This window comes from Rhipicephalus microplus, unplaced genomic scaffold (genome assembly GCF_043290135.1).
Source record: "Rhipicephalus microplus isolate Deutch F79 unplaced genomic scaffold, USDA_Rmic scaffold_19, whole genome shotgun sequence".
Classification (NCBI taxonomy): domain Eukaryota; kingdom Metazoa; phylum Arthropoda; class Arachnida; order Ixodida; family Ixodidae; genus Rhipicephalus; species Rhipicephalus microplus.
Window position 1 is genome coordinate 4,116,015 of NW_027464592.1, and position 23,492 is coordinate 4,139,506.

Consider the following 23,492-nt stretch of genomic DNA (forward strand, 5'->3'; position numbering starts at 1 on the left):
GTACAGCCACTTCAGAAAGAGCAACACTTTTCGCACAATCTACTTCGAAGTGTGTTTGAGCTGCCCACTGATGGCTGCTGAACTAGGACGCACGCCAGTGCCTTTAGAAGCAAAGTTCACCCCTTCCCTTTCGTCTTTTCGTGTTTGTTCAAGACTGGCAGGTTGTTTCCTCTCTGCTTGGACAGCAATCCTCCCAAGCGGGGTGTTTACTTGTGCCCTCTGAGCATTAAAGATGGGCCAGCTAGTAATATCTTTGTTTCAGCTGCGTTCATCGTCCCTGCACGAGGGCATTTCTCTGTGGGTAGTGTACACGATGGGTGATGGCATGTTATCAGTTTTGGCTTGACATGGGGTGTAGCAGCGACTGCTGAAATCCGTTGAGTGTGTTGATATTGCTGCAGTATCAAAGTTACAGTATAACCTCGTTACAACAGACCTTCATAGCGAAGAGGATTTGGTCTGTTGGAAAAGAAGTCTGTACAATCCATGTACTGTTACAACAGACATTTACTTAAACACGTAATGAGTCTGTTATAACAGGAGAGAATTGAAAGTCACAAACATAGTCAAATAATGGATTTATCAAATGTTTTGAAAGAAGCTGGTCAGCTTTGCCTGTACTGTGTGGCGGACAGCTTTAGACACTATACGTGTCTCCATCATGACAAGTGTGTTCATTTCTTCTGAAGTCGTGGCCTGTTGTTCAAAATAGTTTTTGAGCCCTTGAATGTAGTCCAATGCCTGAGAAGTTGTGACCTCCTCTGTGACAATCCCTGAGTTGCCTTCTTCATTTTGTTCTTCTTCTTGCTCAGCATTAGGCACTTGGCGAATTTGGGCTACAATCTCTTCATCTGTCAGCTGCTCTGAGCTGACCAGGTCATCATCTGCAGTGACGTAATCCGAAAACTGCTGGCTCCCAAAGGCCTCCTCCACAGCTGACCACACACCAGGATCTGGTTGGTCTTCCTGTGGCAAGCAGTCTGTGCAGTCGCTGTCAACTCGGAAACCTGCTTTCCTAAAGCAATTCTTTACGATTCCTGGCTGAATCTGCGCCCATACAGTTGACAGCACCTGCACGGCAAATTTCAGGTCGATCACTGAGTCCTGCTTCTGCTGCATGTCAAAAAGCAAACGCTCAGCAAGGCGCAAGCGGTACCGTGACTTCACTGAGTGCACAATACCTTGGTCAATCGGCTGAGCTTTTGACGTTGTGTTCGGTGGAAAGTACGCCACCTTCGTTGCATGAAGCCCGGGAAGCTGCATATGGCTTGAGCAATTGTCCAGGAATAGTATCACATTCATTTTCTGCTTCACCATCTTGCTGTCAAAATCGAGTAGCCATTTGTTAAAAATATCTTTTGTCATCCAAGCACTTTTGTTGGAGTGCCAGTCCACGGGAACGTGCATATTGCGCATGCACCGTGGTCTTCTCGACTTCCCTATCACCAGGAGTTTTTCTTTCTCGCTCCCGTCCATATTGCAGCAAAAAAGAACGCTAATGCGCTCCTTAGATTTCTTGCCGCGGTGGCATGTGTCATCGCCAAAACAAAAAGTCTTGCCTGGTTTTAACTTATAGAAAATGCCGCTTTCATCGGCATTGAATACATCCCACGGTGCGTAGCCTTCAAGGTGTGCAGGTAGAACATCTGCTATCCAGTCGGCTACAACAGTGTCGTCGACGCTGGCAGACTCTCCAGAAAGGCACTTAAACGCGATGGCATGCCTAGATTTAAATCTGCTCAGCCAGCCTTCGCTGCACTGAAACTGTTTTTGGTTAAGAACAACGGCAAGTTGCTCCGCACGTTTTCATAGCAGCAGTCTGTTAACGGGTATATTTCGCGAACGGGCGTCACGAAGCCACATCAGCAGGGCCTCTTCAACGTTAGGGTATGAAGCTTTGCGGAGCCGGAACCTCTTGGGTTGCAAGTCACCTGAGACTTTCTTCGCCAAGACTGCCTCTTTGGCGTTGATGATAGTGCTAACCGTCTGCTTCAACAAGCCGTAGGCCACGGCGACGTCCACCTGCTCTTCTTTCCCTTCTCAACTTGCTCGATGATATCAAGCTTGTCTTTAAGGGAAATCTGCTTGCGCTTCGTCGCTTTGTGACGCACGGCGTTGACTGATGCGTTCGGCTCCATCGGTTCCATCACACCACGATCACGTCCGCAATGCACAGAGGCCAACAGGATACACAATGACAAACCATGAGGCCAAACAGCCCCAACTGTCCCAATTGAACAAAGCGAAGTACATGGCGCCAAGGCGCCAGCAGCGCCTGCACCGGGCCGAGCATAAGCGCCACTAAACCTTTTATACCGAGAGGGGCCGCTGCCAAGCGCATGCTTTCTATTTATTTTTCACTTTGACCACAGTTTTATGCAAGTGGTCACTATTGTCCGTTACGAGTCTAACTAAGATTTTTTTATCTTTTATCTTTATGTTATTTTGACAACATTGCAATCATTGCAAATTATGGCTCGCTAAATGTAACAGAAGTCGAAGTCAGCCCCGGCAGCCAGATCAATCCAAGCCAAGTGCGGCCTCCCTGAAATGGCCGCCACTTGTGTTGACACCGCCGGCGTGATTTTCCCGTGCCGCAACTATGCCTAGCGATGCCTGAAATCGGAAACAATTGAATCTCGGATGTCCGTGATAGAAAAGTCCGCTGTAATGAAGGCCTGACCACCTTGCTGGCGTCACAATTTAGTCAAATATATCCTAATGTCCGTTGTACCCGAGCTCAATCAACGGAAAAGATAGGGAGATCAGCACAACGCCGCGAATTGGTACGTAGTATCCGAATGTTCGTTGTGCCCGAGTCCTGTAACGAGGTTCTACTGTATTGCACAATTCACCTTAGTGTTAAAAAAAAAAATGAAGCATTCGACAAATGTTGCTTATTATGTGCTGTGAAATGGGGCGACATATGCTCTGAATGTTCTCTCTGACTGCTCAAAAAGGCCATTGTGGCTCCTCAAAGCTTGCTACAAAAGGCACATTTGCCTGCTCCTAGGACTACTCCCAAACCTATGTACACTGTTCTACCCTTGAGAGGGACAAAGAAGCCTTTTCTATTTACAATAAGTTTTGTTTAAGAACTAAACACTTCATATGCATCGATAGTCATATAACACACTGTTTAATGAACCGTGATGAGGTTTCACTGTTTATTATTATTTTTTTTTTTGGTAAAGCCATCTCGGTGACACCCACTCTACATTTTTTCTAAGCCTCCTTTCTGTAGTCGATTTACTTTTGCTTGCTCTGCTCAGGGTTCGCACAGCCCCTTGAAATTCTTCAATATCATTGATATTGACAATATCAGTTCCAGGGCCCTTGAAACTTGTTGAATGCCCTGAACTCCTTGTAATCCTTGGAAATGCTGTGTAACAATCTCTAGCTCATTTCAAGCGCCCCTTTCGCTCAAGAATGACAATGAAAACAAGCTGTGTTGACAAAACGGTGTTCATGAAATATCACAGCCGTGACAAAGTCTATCTATCGGAAATTAAATATAATCCAAGTCATATCGCTTGGTCGCGCCATGGTTTCTAAATTGGCTATAGTCTGCCATCTTTGTGCACTCTCGAGCTAGGCCATGTCCACAGCTATAAAGGTAGTGCTGCCATCCATTGTAGCGAGTGCCGTAGAAGTTGTGCACGTGGAATCAGTGGCGCATCATGTCTAAATTTTTTAATATTGTGCTCCTACATGGAAGACTCATTTCTGCTCTGTTTTTTTTGGGGGGGGGGGGGGAATCTCATTCATAATCAGGGGGAAAAGAGGAGACTCGTTGAAGATTGTCCATTGACTGGCATGGCCTCATAGCACAGCGCTTGACGATGGCAGGCATCGCTCCCTGTGCCATCACGACTCCTGCACTGGGCACACTAGGGAGTGGTATTTTGTCTGTCAGGCTTGTGTGTGCAATTTCACCCAGTACACGGTATATTTTCTTTAAAAAAAATTTCAGGTGGAAAGTTCTGGTTCCAGCTTGCGTGGCTTCATCGTACGGTATATCGCAACTTAGTGCGATCGGAATCAAGTGATCCTTATCCAACCAAGATCACAATACAGTCGAATGTCGATTATACGTCCCCCGGTCTGGTGACGACCGGCACTTTACGACAAATCGGTGTAGTCCCGACAATATCCCCCATAGAAATAAAGTATTCAAAAGCCCAGTTTCATGGGAACTTCAAATCTTACAACCCTCAGATTTCATCCGAAAGTAAAAAAAAAAAACGCCTTCAATTGAATCAAACATTGACTCTGATATTCACGAGTGCAAAATATGAACTTGTATTCCCCTAGGTTCATGATTGGAAAAGTAGCGAGTGAGACAGGATGTCTTCTTAGGGTGGAAAATTTATTCTTCTGGAAGTTCATGCTACATGAGTCCTGATCACATGCGTACGTATCTGGGGTCGTTACCTGGTTGAGGTCCAGCGACTCAGAGTAGCTTCAGCCAGCCAAAAAGCTGATATTTTCACGTTTTGGGTTCGTAGGAACTTTGCCTACTCAACATACAACTGATATGTTGTCTTTTTCACACTCACAGTCTCAGGCTTGTACACGCATAAGAGTGTGACATAGCTGTCTTCATGATGCAAAATTACTTTCGCTCGACGTCAACGTTCATAAAAGGGGGAAACCGCTAGTAGTACCTCACAGGGCAACAAATTACAACGCACACAGCTCAAGTTGCGCACGAAAGCATTCTAGACAAGCTTGTAGTCTGTCACCATTGTGTGATAGTGATGACATTGTGTCTCACTCTTCTGATGGGCAGGCGATTTGCGCAGGCGATTTTCGGACTGTTTATCATATAAATATACGCGTCAGAGTCTATTTTTTTGTAAGGTTGAGAATAAGGACTTCCTTTTACCTCTTCGAACTAAGCAATGCTGCCATTAGCTGCCACCTGGCAAGAATGACTTAATATACCTTCCTTGCATCGGCACATGATCATGCCGTGGGCCTGTTCAGGCAGTCTGCACCAGTTTTTTGGGCAAGGCTGAGTGTCGCTGCCTATAAGCTTAGTTTTAAATGCGGATGATTTCTTAATTGCACAATGTCGCGCTTTGGCAACTGCGCCGTCCACACCCCCAGTGCGCGTGCTCGCGTGTCGTGCCGCATGCACACATTTTGTGCCGGCCTAGGAAGACACCCGCAAAACTGTCGCTTCCCTCCCCCTCTCTCCTCTCACAAGGCCAACGCAGGCAGTGTCTGCTAGTAAAAAATCAACCGCTTGCCCTGCAAAACCGTTCGCTGGCCACCCTGTATGTCTAGGCACTGGATCGTGCATTTGGAATTCACTCAAGCAAGGGAGTCTTTACTTGGCTTTCGCTTGACTTGATGCTTTTCTTGACTCGAGTAGATGTGATGGAAGCAACATTACCTTCACTCAGTAGTGGGGCAAACCCAACATTAGCGTCATACCACTCTCCTTCATTCAATGAATAAGAACAATAAAGGTGTAATAACGGTTAAACATTCACAAACTATACCCAATTGCGCAATGTTCACGCGATACCCCCTCCACTTTGTAACGCATTTACTGGAGTTCCCCCCGTAGGAAAATGCGGGCGGGTTTCTTTTTCGATTACATGACGCCTGGGTTATATGACTGTTTTACTTGGTCCCCTGAAAGTTGTATAATCATGGTTCCACTGTATTGTAGAAGATGTTTGGCATCGCAACAACAGGGTAATTTGCCTTGAAGAGCCATCAGAAAGGCACAAAGCTCCGATACAAAACCTTAGCAGGTGAGGTCATCTCATCTGTCGAAAGTTTTATGCAAGTGGCAAACCTGACCTTCGAGGTGACTTGTCATCATGAAATCACAGCAACTTCCTCTCGAACTGCGACACTTGATGGAGACTACAGAAAGAATGACTCCGGGGACGAAGCAGAAAAATAGTGGATGATGAAAATTACATGGTCACATCTGTTGCTCTAGTGCATTCATTTTGAGTTTATTTAAAATGATGTTTTCAGATAGTGAAATTTTGCGGAGTTTCACTTGTTCTGAGAATAAATGCTTTTTTATCGTGTGCAACGGTCTGGTTCATTTTTAAGGGGGGACCAAGGTTCTTAGGGCTCTCTTTTATTTTTGAACCAAGTGTGACAGAAGTTGGCATGCGTACTTAGCTTGTTCTCCGGATTTTAAAAATGTAGTTATTTTTTCTGTAGCTTTATTAGTTGAATAAATAATCAAGATAACAATTTATATTCTTACCAGAATAGAAAAATAACCACCTGTCAAAAATTTATAAATAACATAGGGATTGACAGTAGAAAGCATAAGACATGCAACATAAGAAGCACTTTTTTGAATGGGTCATAATTTCTTACTTTACAGTACACTAAACTTCACAGCTCTGAATGTGGCCATTGCGTGGGCATACAAAAGACTAGTTTGAAAAATTTGCATCGAGAGGAATCAAAATCTGCTTCCTATGTTGTGTGCTCCAAACATATAGCTTCATGCTGCAAAATAAAATATTCTGCTATCTGTAATATTTTCGGATATATTGCAGTAATTTTTATGCGGTGTGTACAAAATTGCCATTTTGAGAAAATGAAGAAAACAAACAATTGTAACATTTTTAACTGTAAAAATGTATGCGCTTATAATTACACAGCCATTGACATATAAATGAATGCTAGAAAGCCTAAGGAGTGCAATGCTGCAAGCTGATCGAAAATTGAACAAGTACTTCTCGAATTACAGCACAGTAAAGTTCATTGCATGTAACCAAATACAGAAACTTTTTTATAATAAAATAAAAAACGTAGCTGCCCATTAAATATAGGCTCCCAGCAATGTTTTTTTTTTGTGCACATTTAGCTACATTGTGCAAAAACAATTACAGCTCTAGCTGTCCTAGGTCCACTTTTACCGAACAAGCAAAAGAAAGTGGTCAAAATCGGTGCTTCGAGAATAATGCTGTTAAAACCTTATTTCGCCGTTTTGAAGAAAAAAAAATCATGGCACACATACCTTTAGTCGGTTAATATGCACCGCGGGAATGTAATAGGACTGGTTGTTTGTACGAGCGTGTCGTTTCTTCTAGTCCTGTAGCAAGTTGTGGCCGTGTGCTTGTCTGCCGCGAGGCCGCTTATCAGTTCGGTGACTGTACTGACCGCGATGTCCGACAAATGTGCGTGCGTCACCCACAATCTGTCGAATAATGCAACGATGTTTTCCGGCTTGTCCAGAATAAGTTACCCGTAAGTGTCGCGAACCAAAGTTGCTCCTTTGCTCATCGATTTTGAGGCTACACAAGTGCCGAGGTGTTAGTTTCCTTTTCACGTAAGACTGCTGCATTTTCGAGCGGAGATTGCGACAACGTTGCGAACACGTTGTTAAAAGCATTCTACCTGTGGACCGCGAGCATGTTCACTTCGAACGTATTGACTTTCTGTTGTTGGTCAACGCGCGGCGTACTCCACTCTGATGACCCGTCGCGCAGTTCAAGGTCCTTTCGTCAAGCGGGGGGAACCACAACATCGGCGGGTTTAGCGATAAGACTGCACTTTCGTTCTGTCACTACGAAGACTGATATCTCTGGTAGCTTCACTTCTGCTTTTTTACTTGCCGTTCTCTAACTGATGAGGCTGCAAAACACAGCTGTTCTCAGTAACGTTGTCGGCAACCAATGGGCGCATATGTGAGTTAGGCCTACACCGGTGACTGGGCGACCGTCGTTGACCGCGTCGAGTTCGTTATCCTCGTTGACCTGAGCCATAGCGGGGATCTTTCAGAAGTTCACAGCGAACGAACCACCGCCAAACCCGCTTCACCAATTACTGTAGCACGGAACTTCTTTACTTCCGCAAGCAGTCAGTAGCACCATGACAAAATGGCGCATGTCTGTGCGTGTCACGATAGTGAAGCAGACGCCGAAAGCGCTCCTTGGCCAATCGGATGCCTCACGTGCCCCAAGCAGCCAATTGAATCATGCGCTAGTGCTTCTCGATGACACGTTTTCGCTAAAAAACTAATGAGCAAGGTGAGCCAGCGGTGGCGGGAAATTGAAGATGAAAAGCGACCCTTCCAAACAAGACCAAGATGAACACGATAGCTCGTGCGTAACGGCAACAGTTTGGCACGGAAAAAGCGCGATTTTAGCGTCAATTTGCGCTCACGTTCATCTCACAGGGATGTTATGAATTGATTTTGCGCCAGAAATAATGATGTGAGAAGCTAGAAACTTCTCAGATAAGTGCGAAAATAGGTGCATATTTTGAAAATGTCAGCTTCAAAAAGTGGACTTTTTGCGATTTTTGGCCTTCTAAGACCCGTTTCGCTCTTTAACTTCACAAGTACGACAAATAAGGCAAATGTTTGAGCATAGTGTAGTACTTTTTGTTGGAACCTTGAACGAATACCTGCAAAGGAAGCAACTTGATGTTTCACGTCAGATCGTGGAACAACTGTGAGGTAACAACCAGATATCTGACTTCGACATTCTGCGGTCACAGCACAATAGATGACCTCTTGCAGAAGTTCACAAAAGCACTTGCGTCTTTTTCTCTGAGCAAAATTGTGCAGCTCATGATGGATGGCCTGAATGTCGGCTGGAGGTGAAAGTTGTTCTTAACAGTTTCGTTGACAACAAGCTTCTTTCTGAGCACAGAAGAGATGTTCACTTCTACCAAGAAAAACTGCATAAACTAAAGAACTTGGAAAGAGACCATGAATGCCTAAATGCTACTTTTGTGCGCTAAGGAAGCATGCATGATCTGTTCTCAATCTTATGGGAAATGCTGAAGGTCCTTCTCTTGCCTAGTTATGAACAGCCTTTAGTAGAACGAGGTTTCAGTGTGAACAAGCTGATTATAGCAGAAATTATGGCAGAACTCTTGTATATCTCTCAGGTAGTTATCTATGAGGCTGTGACAAACCCACAGTAGGCTGCTTACCGTTTCCTCTGTTGAAAGAAGTGAAGTCATCAGTGCTCCAAGATATGCCTAGATGTGCGTTGCACACAGGAGAACAGAAGCATATTGTAGCACAGCGGATAGCTTTCAGAAGGAAAGAGCTCGAGGTACAGAGCACGCAACATGAGATGGCAGGGCTTCAAAAAACTCTGAAGTGCTTGCTGGAGGTAGTAGATCGGGCTTTGAAAGACTCCAATGCAAAAAACGACATGGCATGTCTTTTGTCAAGGTGAACAGGTTTCGCATAACATCTAAATAAAAAGAGGCGGAGATAGCTGTTCTTGAAAAAGATGTCAGTGTAAAAGCAGAGCTGATTTCATAAGTTACGCGCAAAAGTAACATTAAGTTTACACTGCTTGAATTCTTTATTTCAGCATCCTTGAAATCCTTGAAGATTCTGTGAATTTACAGCGAAATATTGTGTGCGAACCTCATGTGTTGATTGTCGCAATAAACACACAGGAAACGGCGTTTTCTTTTTGTTGAAAGGTCACCAGTGGTCTCTTGCAAAATCTAAGACCTTGAACAAAAAGTCAGCTTATTGGCTAAGTAGGGCCTCTAGTTTCGTGCTGGCTCTGTTGAACATCATAGGTTGCACACTTGCGACGACGTTAGTGAGCGTGGGAACTCTGATTTTGTTGAAAGTTTTTATCGTGTCTCGGCCACATAACGATGTTTTCGGACTGTTGACCACTGTGACCGTGCCTTGCATATTCTTCCCATCGCATCTGGCCATCATGCTTAGTTGTCCCAGCAGGGGAAGTTCACCCAAGAGGCAGGACAGTTTTAGCTGTGTTTTTCGCAACTGCCTCCACTTCATTTCATACTTCAGAAACATAGCTGCTGAAATGATGCTTACAGGTGGCCCGGTGTCCACTAGCATTGTTAGAGGAACGTTGTCCCTGCTGATGACTCCATAAATAGGTTTAATCTTTCAGATACTTGATTCTTCGAGAAGGACGACCCCTATGGCGTACAAGGCCTCGGTATCGACCGAGGACATGCAGTCTTCAGCTGTCGTTGCGTACAGCCCTTTCCAATGTGCATTCGCATGTGGCCTCTGCTGTCGGTGATTAGATGTTGCTGAATGACACATTCGACTCAGGGGGCCTCGTTTGGTACACCTGTGGCACACCGCATGCAGATGTTTGCATTCATCGTCGACATAATTTTTGCTGCCACACCGTCCACATCGGCAACGCGTATCCGGCTTTGGCCGAAATCAACCAGTCCAGTTCCGTTGGTGTGCAAAATTTACCGCACCTTGCTCCGTAAAATGCATCAGTCGAGCATCCTCAGCAGTTTCCTGTACCGAAATGGCAAAGCATTCTGCCTGTTCTAGCTTGAGCTTTCATTGCATCAAATAAGTGTCACCTAACATCTTCATCGTGCACGCCACACAAAATTCAGTCTCTCAGCATTCGCTCCAACCATGCCCGGAAATCGCACTTCTCCGCCAGCCGTCTAATTTCAGCAATGAAATGCTGAATAGTCTCACCGGCTTTTTGTGCTTGCATGAGGAATGCATAGCTTGCAGTAGTCTCGTTGACTGGAAGGGTGTAATGTTCTCCAAAATGTCCGACGACTTCATTGTAGCTGAGCTCGTTGACTTTTTTCAGGTGACAACAGCCCTGCACCACTCTCACTATGCTGTCTGTGAGTGATGATATTAGGAGTGCCCATTTCTATGTTATATAGTCGAGCCGGCTTATAACGAACCTGAGCGTGACGCGGCATCGGTTCGCTGTATCCCGAAGTTCGTAGTAAATGAAACACGGCTTTTAAAAAAGTTGCGAGTGAAAAACAAACTTTTTTTGCCCCAAAAAGTCCATGATGCACGTGTTTCGAAGAGCAGAAATGACAAGGGCGGTCTCGAGTTCATTTAAAACGGCAGGCTGCTCGTTCGCCGAGGCCCGTGGCATAAGCTGCATGAGGCACTGGCTCCAAAGCTTCGTCGTTCTCGCAATCCGATTCCTCCAAATCGCTCTCGCCACGTACTTCATTCACAATGCCCCAATTCGAGCACGGTTCCGCAGTGTCAGCATCATCATCGGCCGTAATCAAATCATTGTAACACATGTCCCATCAGCTCTCCCAGGTCGGAGTCGACGACGCGCTGCCACAAATCGCCGCTGTAGTGCTCCTGTTCGGAAGCTTCAGGCTTGGCATCGGGCCTGACAATCGACGAAGTCGGCTTCGCGAAAATAGTTACGCGCACATGTAGTCGCACTAAATATTCACCATCTCCACAGCTGAATACCGGGACGCCTGAAGCGGCAAGTTGGCTGCCAGGTGGTCAACAGCTATGAGCAAGCGCTTCGCAACGCGGCACCTAACACGCGGATTACGCTCTAGCTTAGCGGTCATACTTTGGACGTTTTGTTGAGCGGCACGAAAAAGTGTGCTAGTCCTCCCGCCGGCCATCATGACCACACGCGTAGAACAGCTCTGGGCGCGTTTCCATTTGGAAAACGAAACTAATTCGAGCCAGCGTGGCGGGCGTCGCAGAGCAGTGGAGACAGGTGAAGGGGTTGTGATCAAGAGAGGAGAGCAGACTTGCGAGAGAAGGGCAAGGAGTTGCGATTAAGCACGGGGGAATGAAAATTCCTTCCTCCGTGCGATAAAGAGAGAGGAGGATGCGGTGGGCGGGCGACCTTGAAAACCAAGACACGGGAAGGAGGCAGGTTGGGTAGTTCGCTTGAAAGGTCCGCGAAACTCGCTTGTAGAGAAACTTTAAAAGAGTGCCAGTGTGCGCAGCCATCAAAGCATGGTCGGCACATTCGGTGCGCACGGTGGCGTTCGAAGAATCGGCGGCTGTGATAAAAAAAATCGTCTTGTTGCGCCGGCGGGTTTGCGTAGCCTCACGATCTTCGATATTTTTCGATTCATTTCGCACAAATGGACAGCCATTTTTGCGCTTCCGCTCGCGTGCGAAGGGAATCTGAGTCGAGTGTGAAGGCAGCGAGGACAAATCCTAAACACGGAACGGATAGCAAATTGTCAGAATCTGTGGGGTAGCGTACGCACGTGCACTAGACGCAGACTATCGGATACAGTCAGTAGCCGACAATTTCGGCAAATGGTCTGGTCACTCCAGGCCGGCAATGTCAACGACAGTACCAGCCATCAAAAATGGGGTACGTGGCGGACTGGTCTTCCCAAGATTGGTGGCAGTGTGAAAACACAGGCCTCGTCCGGCGATGCAGGGTGCTCAAAGTAGTGGGGGGACAAAGGACGGAGGGGTGCGTAACAAAAAGCGGTTGGGGAGAGCAGCAACTAGAGGGGCGCGGAGGCAGAATCGGCGTTTCACAATAAGAATGTATGGGCACGTCGCCGATGCCTGATCGTTGGTCGAAATTGCTTTCTTGGGAAGTATCGTTGGTCGAAATTGCTTTCTTGGGAAGTCGGCACACCGCTGACTCCGTTCGCTGTAACCGATCAGTGGCGCTGGGAGACGTTCGTTGTAAGTGCGATTTTGTGCCATTGAACCAATGTATATTTTTACGGTCACGCGGATATTGTTTGTTTTAAGCAAAAGTTTGTTTTAAGTGGGGCCGTTATATGTGGGCTCGACAGTATCTGTGATGTTATGCCTTTCAAAGTAAACCTCCAGGCGAACACGATACGTTGGCCAGATACCATCCGCACCTCCTAATTTGGGTGGCTGCCCAGCACTCATGTTTGCGTGGTTCACTGGTCGCCACCGTTATGTCAATATCGAGATACAACACGAAAACCAGACAACACTACAAAAGGGCAACTTATTGAGCAGCTTGTTTTTATACTTCATGTATGTAAAATTGCAGTGGCCGCATTGATAAGACTGCATACATCAAACGCTTCATTCCACCCTTTGCATGCAGACACCAACGGTTTCTTAGGTCCCTCACTGTCAACCACTGGTGGCAGTTCCCCCAGCTGCAGCCTGGGCTACGAAGGTGCACCCTTGCCGCAGGGTTACCTCGGCCGCAGGCCAAGCCACATAGGCGACCAGGCGGGACCTTCAGGGTGCTCGAGGTTCCTCCGTAGGACACCTCCCCATCAAGCCGTTTCTGAGCTGGACGAGGCCAGTCGTGCAACCCTGCAAGAGGAGCTCTCTCCCACGCTATCTTGCAGGGAACTTGCTGCAACGGACACCAGAGGTGTGCATTTTTTTTTCACAAGTCGTGCTCTTTCAAAACCAAGTTGGTCTAGGTAGTTCGGGTGCTATTTTGTGTGTGTTGTGTGACAGAACAGAAAGGAACATCACAAGAAAATAAAGAGGGAGCAAACAGCCAATGGGTGAGCTGAGAGATGAAAAATGTTTTCTACGCATGGAGATATACAGTAGACTCTCATTAAATGAAATTCTTCAAATTGTAATACTGCAGAAATAGAACAACTGCCTCTAATAATATTGGTTTTGTACTGGGAATCGTGTTTCACTGCTTATCTCTTGGTAAGCAAAGCTCCTACTTGACAGAACACATTTTAACGTGACAGCGTTAAAGAGCTTGTTTTGCAGAAATTCTGGCATATGTGTCGGCGTCATTGGTTGTGAGCGAAAAATCTTATGCCTGACCGAAAAATCCACAACAATGCAAATAAAAAAATGAAGATAAAAAGTTTTGGAGCAGAGTGGAGACCGAACCAGGGTTGTTTGGGCTAAACTGGGGATTGAACCCGAGTCGTTTGCGTGGCAAGCGGATGTTCTGCCACACGGCCATACCTTAGCTTGTTAAAACATTGAAAAGAACTTCCTCTGCTTGGAAATGCAGTGAAAGTAGCTTTTGTACTTCAGAAACACACGCATCCTGTATACATGCTTCACAATGCAACATGAAATATTGCAGTAATAATGCATCATACAAGCGTCCATTGCCAATGGGCGTCAGAATATGTGAATATCGTAATGGCTCCGTGGTTGAAAGCCGGTTCATCGGTACAAAAGGCACACACACTACTGCACCTGTTCCCTTAAGGCCACGTTGTGGGTGCATAGAAAATTCGATAAGGTTTCATCCACAAAGTGTTTGAAGTACCACTAGGAACAAGATCAGTGGCGCTGATCGGTTACAGCGAATTTGCAATTCGTTTCGTGTTCAGGACTTGTTCTCCCTCACTTCGCACTCGACTCACCATGCCTTCCGTTCGCGTGTGGAAGCGCGAAAACTGCTGTTAATTTGTGCGGAGCAAATCGCGAAATATTGAAGTTCTTGAGGCCACGCAGGACCGCCGATTCTTCGAACACTGCTGAGCACCACAATCCAGGCGGCCATGCTTTATTTTAACTTCTGCACGCGCAGGCACTTTTTCCAAGTTTTTCTACGTGCGAGTTTCGCGGACCTTTCAAGCAAGCTACCCAACCTGCCTCCTTCTCGTGTGTTTTGATTTTCAAGGTCACCCTCCCGCCGCATCCTCCTCTCTCTTTATCGCAACTTCTTGCCCTTCTCTCACAAGTCTGCTCTCCTCTTTTCTCTTGAACACAACCCCTTTGCCCGTCTCCACCCGCGATTTGTGGCGATTTGTGGCAGTGCGTCGTCGACTCCGACCTGGGAGAGCGGGTTGGACATCTGTTGCGATTGTTTAATTACGGCCGATGATGATGCCGACACTGCGGAACCGTGCATGGATTGGGGCATCGTGAATGAAGTACGTGGAGAGAGGGATTTGGAGGAATCGGATTGTGAGAACACGCAACTTTGGAGCCAGGGCCTCGTGCAGCTTATGGCACGGACCTCAGTGAACGAGCACACTGCCATTTTGAATGAATTCAAGACCGTCCTTATCACTTCTGCTCTTCGAAACACGTGCATCACGAACTTTTTCAGCCAAAAAACGTTTGTGTTTTCACTCGCAACGTTTTTTAAAAGCTGTGTTTCATTTACTACAAACTTGGGGATACAACAAACGGATGCCGCGTCATGCTTAGTTTCGTTATAAGCGGGCTCAAATATAATACTTCAATGATCAGCCAGGAAACAATGTCGCCCCTTGAGACTCTGACTTCGGACAACGCTGTTGCTGCGGAAGACCTCGCAGCCGCAGAAAGCGTGACGGCGATTGCAACCGCTGCCTCCCTTACTGCAGGTATGCGTGATCGAGCGGACCGTGTAAGGATAGATGCTATATTTTATTACCACAGCTGACTGAATATCGTTGCCCGCGGGGGCGCCTGCGCAAGTAAGTGTTTGGTGTGTAGTGACACCACGGACCCGAGCTAACGGGGGGGTTTCGGCTCCCTCCCTCGCTCTGTAATCGGAGCACCTAATAGATGCACACCAGTGCGGATACAAAAAGGGCTGTTCCACCACTGATCACATTGTTTGGCTTGAACAAGAAATAGGACAAGCATTTCTACACAAACAGTTATGTCTCTTGGTCTTCTTAGACTTGGAGAAAGCATATGACACAACTTGGAGATATGGAATTCTCAGAGATCTAGCTAACTTAAGGATTCGCGGAAGAATGCTGAACTGCTTACGCGATTTTTTATCGAATAGAACTTTTCAAGTACGTTTGGGTACGGTACTATCACGAATATTTGTCCAAGAGAATGGTGTACCACAGGGCTGCATTTTGAGCACCACCCTGTTTATAATGAAAATGAACTCCATCAACAGGGCTATACCCCGTACAGTCATGCACTCCATCTATGTTGACGATCTCCAAATCGCATGCCGAGCCTCCAGCCTATCATCCTGCGAAAGGCAACTCCAAATTGCAATAAATCGTCTTATGAAATGGGCCGACCAAAATGGTTTCCGCTTTTCAGCCCAAAAAAGCATGGCTGTTCTCTTTACGCAAAAAAGAGGATTGTTCCCTGAACCTGCACTCAAGCTATACAACATCAACATGCCGGTAAAACAAGAACACAAATTTCTAGGAATCACATTCGACCGAAAACTAAACTTTCTGCCACACATAAACGCACTGAAAACTAAGGCAAACGGAGCACTCAACGTGCTCAAAGTACTCTCCCATAAACACTGAGGTTTCGATCGACTCTGCCTTATACGCATTTACCGATCTCTTGTACACAGCATTTTAGACTACGGATGCGCCCCGCCGCGGTGGTCTAGTGGCTAAGGTACTCGGCTGCTGACCCGCAGGTCGCGGGTTCAAATCCCGGCTGCGGCGGCTGCATTTCCGATGGAGGCGGAAATGTTGTAGGCCCGTGTGCTCAAATTTGGGTGCACGTTAAAGAACCCCAGGTGGTCGAAATTTCCGGAGCCCTCCACTACGGCGTCTCTCATAATCATATAGTGGTTTGGGGACGTTAAACCCCACAAATCAATCAATCAATAAACTACGGATGCGTAGTCTACGACTCGGCACGAAACTCATACATCCGCCGTCTTGACTCTATACACAACCTCGGTCTCCGTCTGTCAAGTGGTGCTTACAGAACATCACCTGTGCAAAGTCAATACGTAGAATGCAATGAGCCCCCTCTATGTGATCGAAGAGCAATACTAACCTTATCATATGTTTTAAGAATAAGGTCGTCGCCTGAACACATCTATGCCACTTTCTGAAAGAATGTAACCTGGTAAATAAGCTTTAAAATATCATCTTTTCTGTGTCCATTCCTGAAAGTCTTGTGTCTGGCGCAGCATAGCTTTAGCTGCTTTTGCGCAATAAAAACCAAATTAACCTAACCTAACCTGAATATCATTAAGTGTTGTGCACAACAGAAAGCAGCAAAACTTTCCTCGGTCTCGGCAGCTGATCGCGAATTGAGTGTTCTCTGAGTGAGCGCGGCATCGAAAGTTCGTCGGCACGACGTAAACAACTGTTGACCTGGACTTGGTAAACAGCTTATTTCAGAAATGTTCTTCTTGTCGAGTGTGCCGGGGACAGCTGACTATTGAATGCGACTCAAGTGAGTACGGTGTCGCCGTGAAGCTATAGCTTCGCTGCAGAAACTGCCAGGAAGTTCGTTCAAAATGGAGTTCGTGAGAAACTGCGGGGAAGTTGGTTCAAAATTGAGTTCACGACGTGTTGGCTGTAACAATAATTGCAACCTGTTTGAGATCAACGTTCGCCTGGCACCTGCTGTTCAGAGCACAGGAATTGAGTTGATGACACTGAACGACATCTTTACCGCTATGGCTGTTTCACACCAAGGTCTTCATACTTCATGCTGGTAGGTCTTCATACGATCTCTGTTAGAACCCACTTCCCCGCAGTTGGTACAGCTGGTAGGTCTACGCATGAAGATTACCAGCAGTTCCTAAAAACAAAGCTCCAGCCAGTAGCAACGAGAGCTTGTGCCGACTCATATGACTAGTTGTGCCGCAACAGTGATGAGTGTCTACAAGGACCTTAATTTCGGCAACCCTGAAAATATTGCGCTCTTTTTATGAAAGCTGGCACACAAGAGGACACACCTCACACATTGGAGTGGCCTCTGTAGCAGAAGTTTTTTCAAGATATGTGCTTGACTATGTAGTGCTGTCTAATTTTTCCCTCTGCTGCGAACGTGGCCCAAAACCCGACAGCCCAGAGTATGCCGAGCGGAAATCTAAGTATTCATGTCAGAAAAACACCTCATGCAAAGCTGGCCAAATGGACGTAGAGGCAGCAACAATTTTATTTCAGCACTCACTTTCGCTTCATAGTCTAACCTTGCTTTGTGATGGTGACAGCCGGTCATAGAGTGCTTGCTGTCAACGAAGGCAAAGTGTATGGCTTCATTAATGTTCAGAAACAAGATTGTGCGAACCGTGTGCAGAAGAAAATGGGGACTACAGTTGGAAATTTTGTGCAGAAGCACAAAAGAGACGCCGGCGAGCGCATGAGTGGCAAGGGTTATCTTACGGGTGACCTTATAACATGATTGACAAGTTACTATGACTGTGCTCTCAAATCCCATTCTGGGAATGTGGACAAGATGCACAAGGCTGTGTGGGCTATATATTACCATGTGACGTCCACTAGCGAGCAGCCTAACCACAGCTATTGTCCACAGGGCCCCGAGTCATGGTGCATGCACAATGCAGCCATGGAAAAGAATGGGCCCATGCCAAAAAGCAAGTACAACTCGCCAGAGGCTGTCAGCCATGCGCTGGACCTTGTGTATGAGAGCTTGTCTGACAAGAAGCTCATGCGAAGATGTGCGAGAGAAAAAACACAGAATGCAAAAAAAAATGAGGCATTGCACTCTGTTATATGGAGCCTGTCACAAAACGACAAGAATGTGCTGTTGAGACTGCCGTGGCAGATGCTAGCTTGTATGCATTTCTATCTGGGAAACAAGGAGTCTAGTTCACTTATTTTGCGTGAACTGCAGTAAGAGCCAACAAGCCAAAGCAGCCAGCGGACTGGCAAAAAGATTACTACCGTTGTGCATCTAGCGCGAAGTGAAAGTTCTTCAGTGGCATTCTAGGCAGCCACAATGAAGAAGCACGAGCATGAGCTTGGTTCAGATTACTCTCCTGGGACTTTCTGAAGATCCTAATTATAAGTTTTGTGGCGGCATATTTATTTTCGCAAGTTTTAGTTATATGCGTTTTTCTCAAATAAAGATTTTTACAAGGTTTAAATTCTGGAATGAACACTTTGTCGCCAATACTCATTCATTGTCTTTTTTTCTTCCTTGAATGCTATAGGATCAGCAAGTGGGAAAAAAATGATGATAAAGTATTTTAGGACGGAACATTATGAAATCTTCTAGAAATCAGCAACAAAAATTCACAGCTAAGAGACTGCGAAAAGAAGACTTAATAACTTTGGCTCAAATTCAGAGACAAGCAGTAAATTTCATATTCGCACTGTTTGAACATTCAGGAACATGCCTGCTGAACGTGAGCTATTCGAATGCAATACTTTTTAAGCAAGTCGCATCCCGAATTCATAAAATAAGAATTGTTGTAACTTTTTTCTTGGACTGGTGTAAAAAAAATGCAATTAAGTGTTTGAAATCAGTATACAAAGCTGAATATTCTCTGAAAATTTTGTGTGTCAAGTGTCAACAGTAACAAATTTTGCTTTCCGGACACATGCCAAAGACAGTTACATAAAACTCGTTTCTCTGCAATGAAGTTATAATAATAATAATAATAATAATAATAATAATAATAATAATAATAATAATAATAATAATAATAGGTGATCTCATGCCCTTTCAGTAGGAATTGTACCATTTTGGTGGGCACAAGAAATGCATTGAGGCCATCTCCATGGTCGCCACACCACTTAAAACAGCAAGTAGCTGGCAATAGAGACCACAGCCGCTTCGTTCTTATAACAAGATTGTATATCTTTCTACAATTTCCCTTTATCTCAGTTTATTTTACTCTCGAGTGAAACATAGACCTACTGGTCTTGCAGAAGTGCATGACTGTTTGAGCACTTAACACGCAACAGGGAAAATGTTGAGAAAAGTCCTGTGCACAGTGAAATATGCTAGATATATTTGAATGAATAGACTTGGTGTAATTTTTTCATTTTGTCTGTATTTTTCTAGGAGGCCTTCAGCCCCGTCAATTGAAGGAGTCCTCTACACAGACATGTAAGTGTTATAATAATCTCATTTGTTTAAGTAAATATTTTATTATAGATATAATGCATAAGAGAATTTTAAGAGTTGTTGCCTGCAAGAATAAATAAATGATTGCCCTTTGCCTGTTTCAATGGCAAAGCTGTTTAGGTGAGCTGTGGTATATGCAGTCTGTTGGTATGTTACGTGTGGCCTTTACAAAAACTATCACCCTGAATGGGTTGGTGCTACAGAAATTGGTCTGATCTTGCCACCTGTCCATTACTGGGTGGATGGATGCAGGCCGCTGCCACGTCAGAACAAAAATTCCAAGTCTGTTGCATCGGGGGCCCGTTGGACTGCCCATAACTCTTTGAGTCTGGAGCTGGTAATAGCACCCTTCCATTTGGACAGCTTGGTGACTTCAACACACCAGGGCTTGTGTTCAACACACTAAGGCACCACCAGGGCTTGTGTTCCTGGCTGTATGATACAGGCCATGATCATGGTGTAAGAATATGTTAGGTGCTGACACTCGCTGCTCCGCACAAGGAGAGGGTGGGGGCAGATTGCGTACGCCGATGACCTTCAGCTACGAGTAGTTTCCATCACGCGACTACCAAGTGGTTCTTAGAGAGAAAGGAAGAGAAAAGTGAGCCCCGTAACTGTCAGCTTCAGAGAGCGACACCTCAACAGTAGCTCACAAGGAATGGGGGTGAGGAAAGATTAAAAGAATAGGATTAAGGGTATAGAGAGATAAAAAGATGCGCTAGGCCAGTGAGCGAGGACAAATCGAGGGGATAGGAGAGATAGGAAAGATGGAAACACGGTCACAGGAGTCCGAGGACAGGGCGCCACTTGCGAGAGCTCTTGTCGGCGTCGGGAGATGGCGTAGGGCAAGTTTGGTAGGTCAGAGCTGCACTGTTGTCGAAGGTCGGTGTCAGGAGCTGACGTAGGGCCAGCCCAGGCCAGAGCTATGCTGACGTCGGAGATCGCGAGGGCACAACCGGTCGGCATGGAATTTAGCGAGCGAGTCCCCGTCACGCGAGTTGAGATGGCGCTACTGAATGGGACGGCAGCTATTTGCATGCCAAAGAACATCTTTCTCAAAGGTTTGTGGGCATGGGATTTCGTGATTTAGTAACACGTTGCCCTGTGATTGTGAACCCTGCCTGTGTATTTTATTTGTTTAGCTGATCCGCGCTTTGTAATTCAGTGCACGTATACCTCGACGCGACATATATGCATCAGCGGCCTTGTCTTTGGCTGCGCTTTGAAAAGGGCGAGTGATGTTTCGTCTCGAATAGCAAGTTGGTGTATCAGAATTGTATGGAGCATGTGTCGCATTTCAAGGCTCCGCGTAAACCAGGGCGACATAATAGGTGGCGGACAATTTTGAGAAATACCGAAAGTGCCTGACGGTGCAGCAAAAAACAAGAAAACAAGAAAAGCTCTGTGAAAATGGCTGGCTCTACTGCTGACTTCTCTGAAGCGACGGGGGCCAAAAGTTCAATTGCATCTGAAATGCCCGACACGACCGCGTAAAGTTCGGCAAATTTATTGTGCTTAGAGACAGCGACTTCACAGCATGGCAATGATGAATCAACAGGGACGCATGCAAAAGGCAGCGCTTAAAGTTCAACAGTTTCAGGTCCTTCCACGCTAAGAGCAGGACGCTTCTCAAAACAACACTGATAGCGTGGGCCTATGAGCTAGCGACTCAGTTCCTCATCATGCAAAAAAAGTACATTGGACTGCCAATAAACGAAACTCGCTTAAACGAAAATGCCTCATTAACAGAACTAAACGGGCTCATATGGCTGGATTTCTATGTGTTGCACAGTAAAATTCATCGGTTAATCGAAACAGTGCTTATTGGTCACCTACGGTTAAACGGCACAAACTCTAAACACAGCATAGACTCCCTCATGCCACAGGTAGTCTCACAACCACGGCAACACCTTGAGATCGAGACAAGCCAATCCAGTATCCATTCTCGCTTGTGGCTGTAGGAGCAAAGTCGGCAAGTTGCGGTGGATCACTGTGTTAATTCAGTCTGATCGAAAGGAAGTGGCCGCACCATGCACACCCGCTTGATAAAAAGCTACAAATTCTTCAAGAGCTCGATCGAAGCGGCCTGCCCAAGATGGAGGTGGCAAAAAAATACATCCCAAAATCGACGCTGTCGCGGATCTGGAAAAACAGAAAAAGATTGAAGGCACTGTTAAGGACGGTACCTTTACACCTAAACGATTGCGAACGACGCCTTATAAACATCTGGAAAAGTTCTTTTTCTGTCGTTCAAGCGTGCACGGACTTCTAATTTGCCCATAAGCGAGGCAATTCTTGAGCAGAAAGCTCGAGAGATCGCCATGGCTCAGCCGCTTCAAAACACGCCATGGCCTAGTCTTCAAAGCAATCTCGGGTGAGAGTGGTGCAGTCAACAGGGACATTTGCACCAACTGGCAACAGGGGCAGTTTAAGGAAATTTCGGTGAGCTTTGATCCACGAGACGTCTTCATCGTCAACGAGATGGGTCTTTTTTATAAGGCGCTTCCATCAAAGACGCTCACCTTCAAAGGCGAAGCCTGTAGTGAAGGAAAAGGCAGTAAAAATCGCATCATTGTGCTGGTGGGTGCAAACATGGCAGGAGATGAGAAATTGAAGCCGTTGGTAATAGGAAAATCAAGGCACCCACGTTGTTTCAATGGCGTTCGACCAACACCACCTAGAATATTGACAAGGCCCCTCCAGGGAGAGCGTGACGTCACGCTAGTTGCCCACCTGCACCCCGGCTGTCGTCGGCACTCGTTCTCGTTATATCTGCTGTGGGCACTTATTGAAAGCCGGTGTTTCTTTTTTTTTTTGTTCTTTTTTTGTTCCTAGGCGGTCTGCATTTGTTTACGCCTGCCTTTACACTTTAGTGATCAATCTGTAATAGTCAGAAATGCATTTGTAGAAGTGGTTTTATTAGGACGAAAGGCTAAAACCATCCTACCTCATTTCTTGTTCAATGTTTTGATTTTTCTGTCAGCTGCCTTTTTTTTTGTGCGGTGCTTTGGATGGTGTCATTTCGAAGTCTACAAAAGTTGTTCAGAGCGACATTTGTTGCAACACGCACTACATGCCGCACGATAGCCTCAGAGGTATGGCCATTTTCACAAGTCTCTAGCTCAACATCTCCTAGCAGTGATGTGGTAATGGAGCTTACAATGCCACGTTGGTTGTTCGACGCGAGGAACGCCTTTGCATTTTCTCCCTTGGTGAGCTTTTCGACAACAAGCGTTGTCACCAGCACCATGTGCACAGTACATGGCTGCGGAAACTTTAAGCTTCCTCTTGACAAGTTGTCAATCATTGTGTTACCTTCCACATCTATGTTCCTCTTCTCCAGGACGAGCACGCTGCTGTAAAATGAGCATGACAGCTTCTTCAGAGCTGAATGAGCACAATATCCAGCGATATAAGCAACGACCTCCATGTCATGCTTTGGGTTGGAAATTTCATCATTTGAGATGTGAACAGAGAAGTTATGTTGCGATACTTCTGGGTCACTTTTGCTGCTGATGTCTGGCTGCTGAAGCATCAGCAGCTTTTGCAGACGAATTTTCTTTTCAGACTCCAGAAGCTGCCTCACTGAAACATGATATTGTGCACCAGCAAGCTGACGGTAGCGACCGAAGCGATCTTCAAGAGTGTCAGTTTGAAATTTTCCCAGCAAGACATACTTGAACTTCAGTTCTTCTAAACAGTACCGCGACAGCTCAACAAGGGAGTAGCAAGTGAGTCTCAACGCAGAATGTGTTTCCCTTGTCAAGCAGCCACGGCTCATGTTGACGCTGCTCCAAGCATCTAGCCAGTCTACCATGCCACTAAGGAAAACCAGCTGTTGATCCACCGTAGAATTCACTGGATTTTGAAGGGTTTCGTTCAGTCGGCGACCTTTCGAAGGGGTCTTCACGTTGACGATTTTCCACCACGTCGATATGATGTTTATGAAGAGAGCTGTTGAACTGGCACATGTTGTTTTAAGGGCATCGCCACGCGTCTCAAGTGCGTTTGATACAAACGGATTAATGAC

General features: G+C 45.9%; 1 protein-coding gene across 1 annotated transcript in view; it reads left to right on the forward strand.

Annotated features, from left to right (window-relative positions):
* Positions 1-23,492, forward strand: part of LOC142785204 (uncharacterized) — a 145,726-nt gene that overhangs the window by 49,900 nt on the left and 72,334 nt on the right. The window contains exons 5-6 of the mRNA XM_075883653.1: positions 12,813-13,091; positions 19,400-19,444. Coding sequence (XP_075739768.1) covers positions 12,813-13,091; positions 19,400-19,444 — 324 coding nt within the window. The remainder of the gene's footprint in view (positions 1-12,812; positions 13,092-19,399; positions 19,445-23,492) is intronic.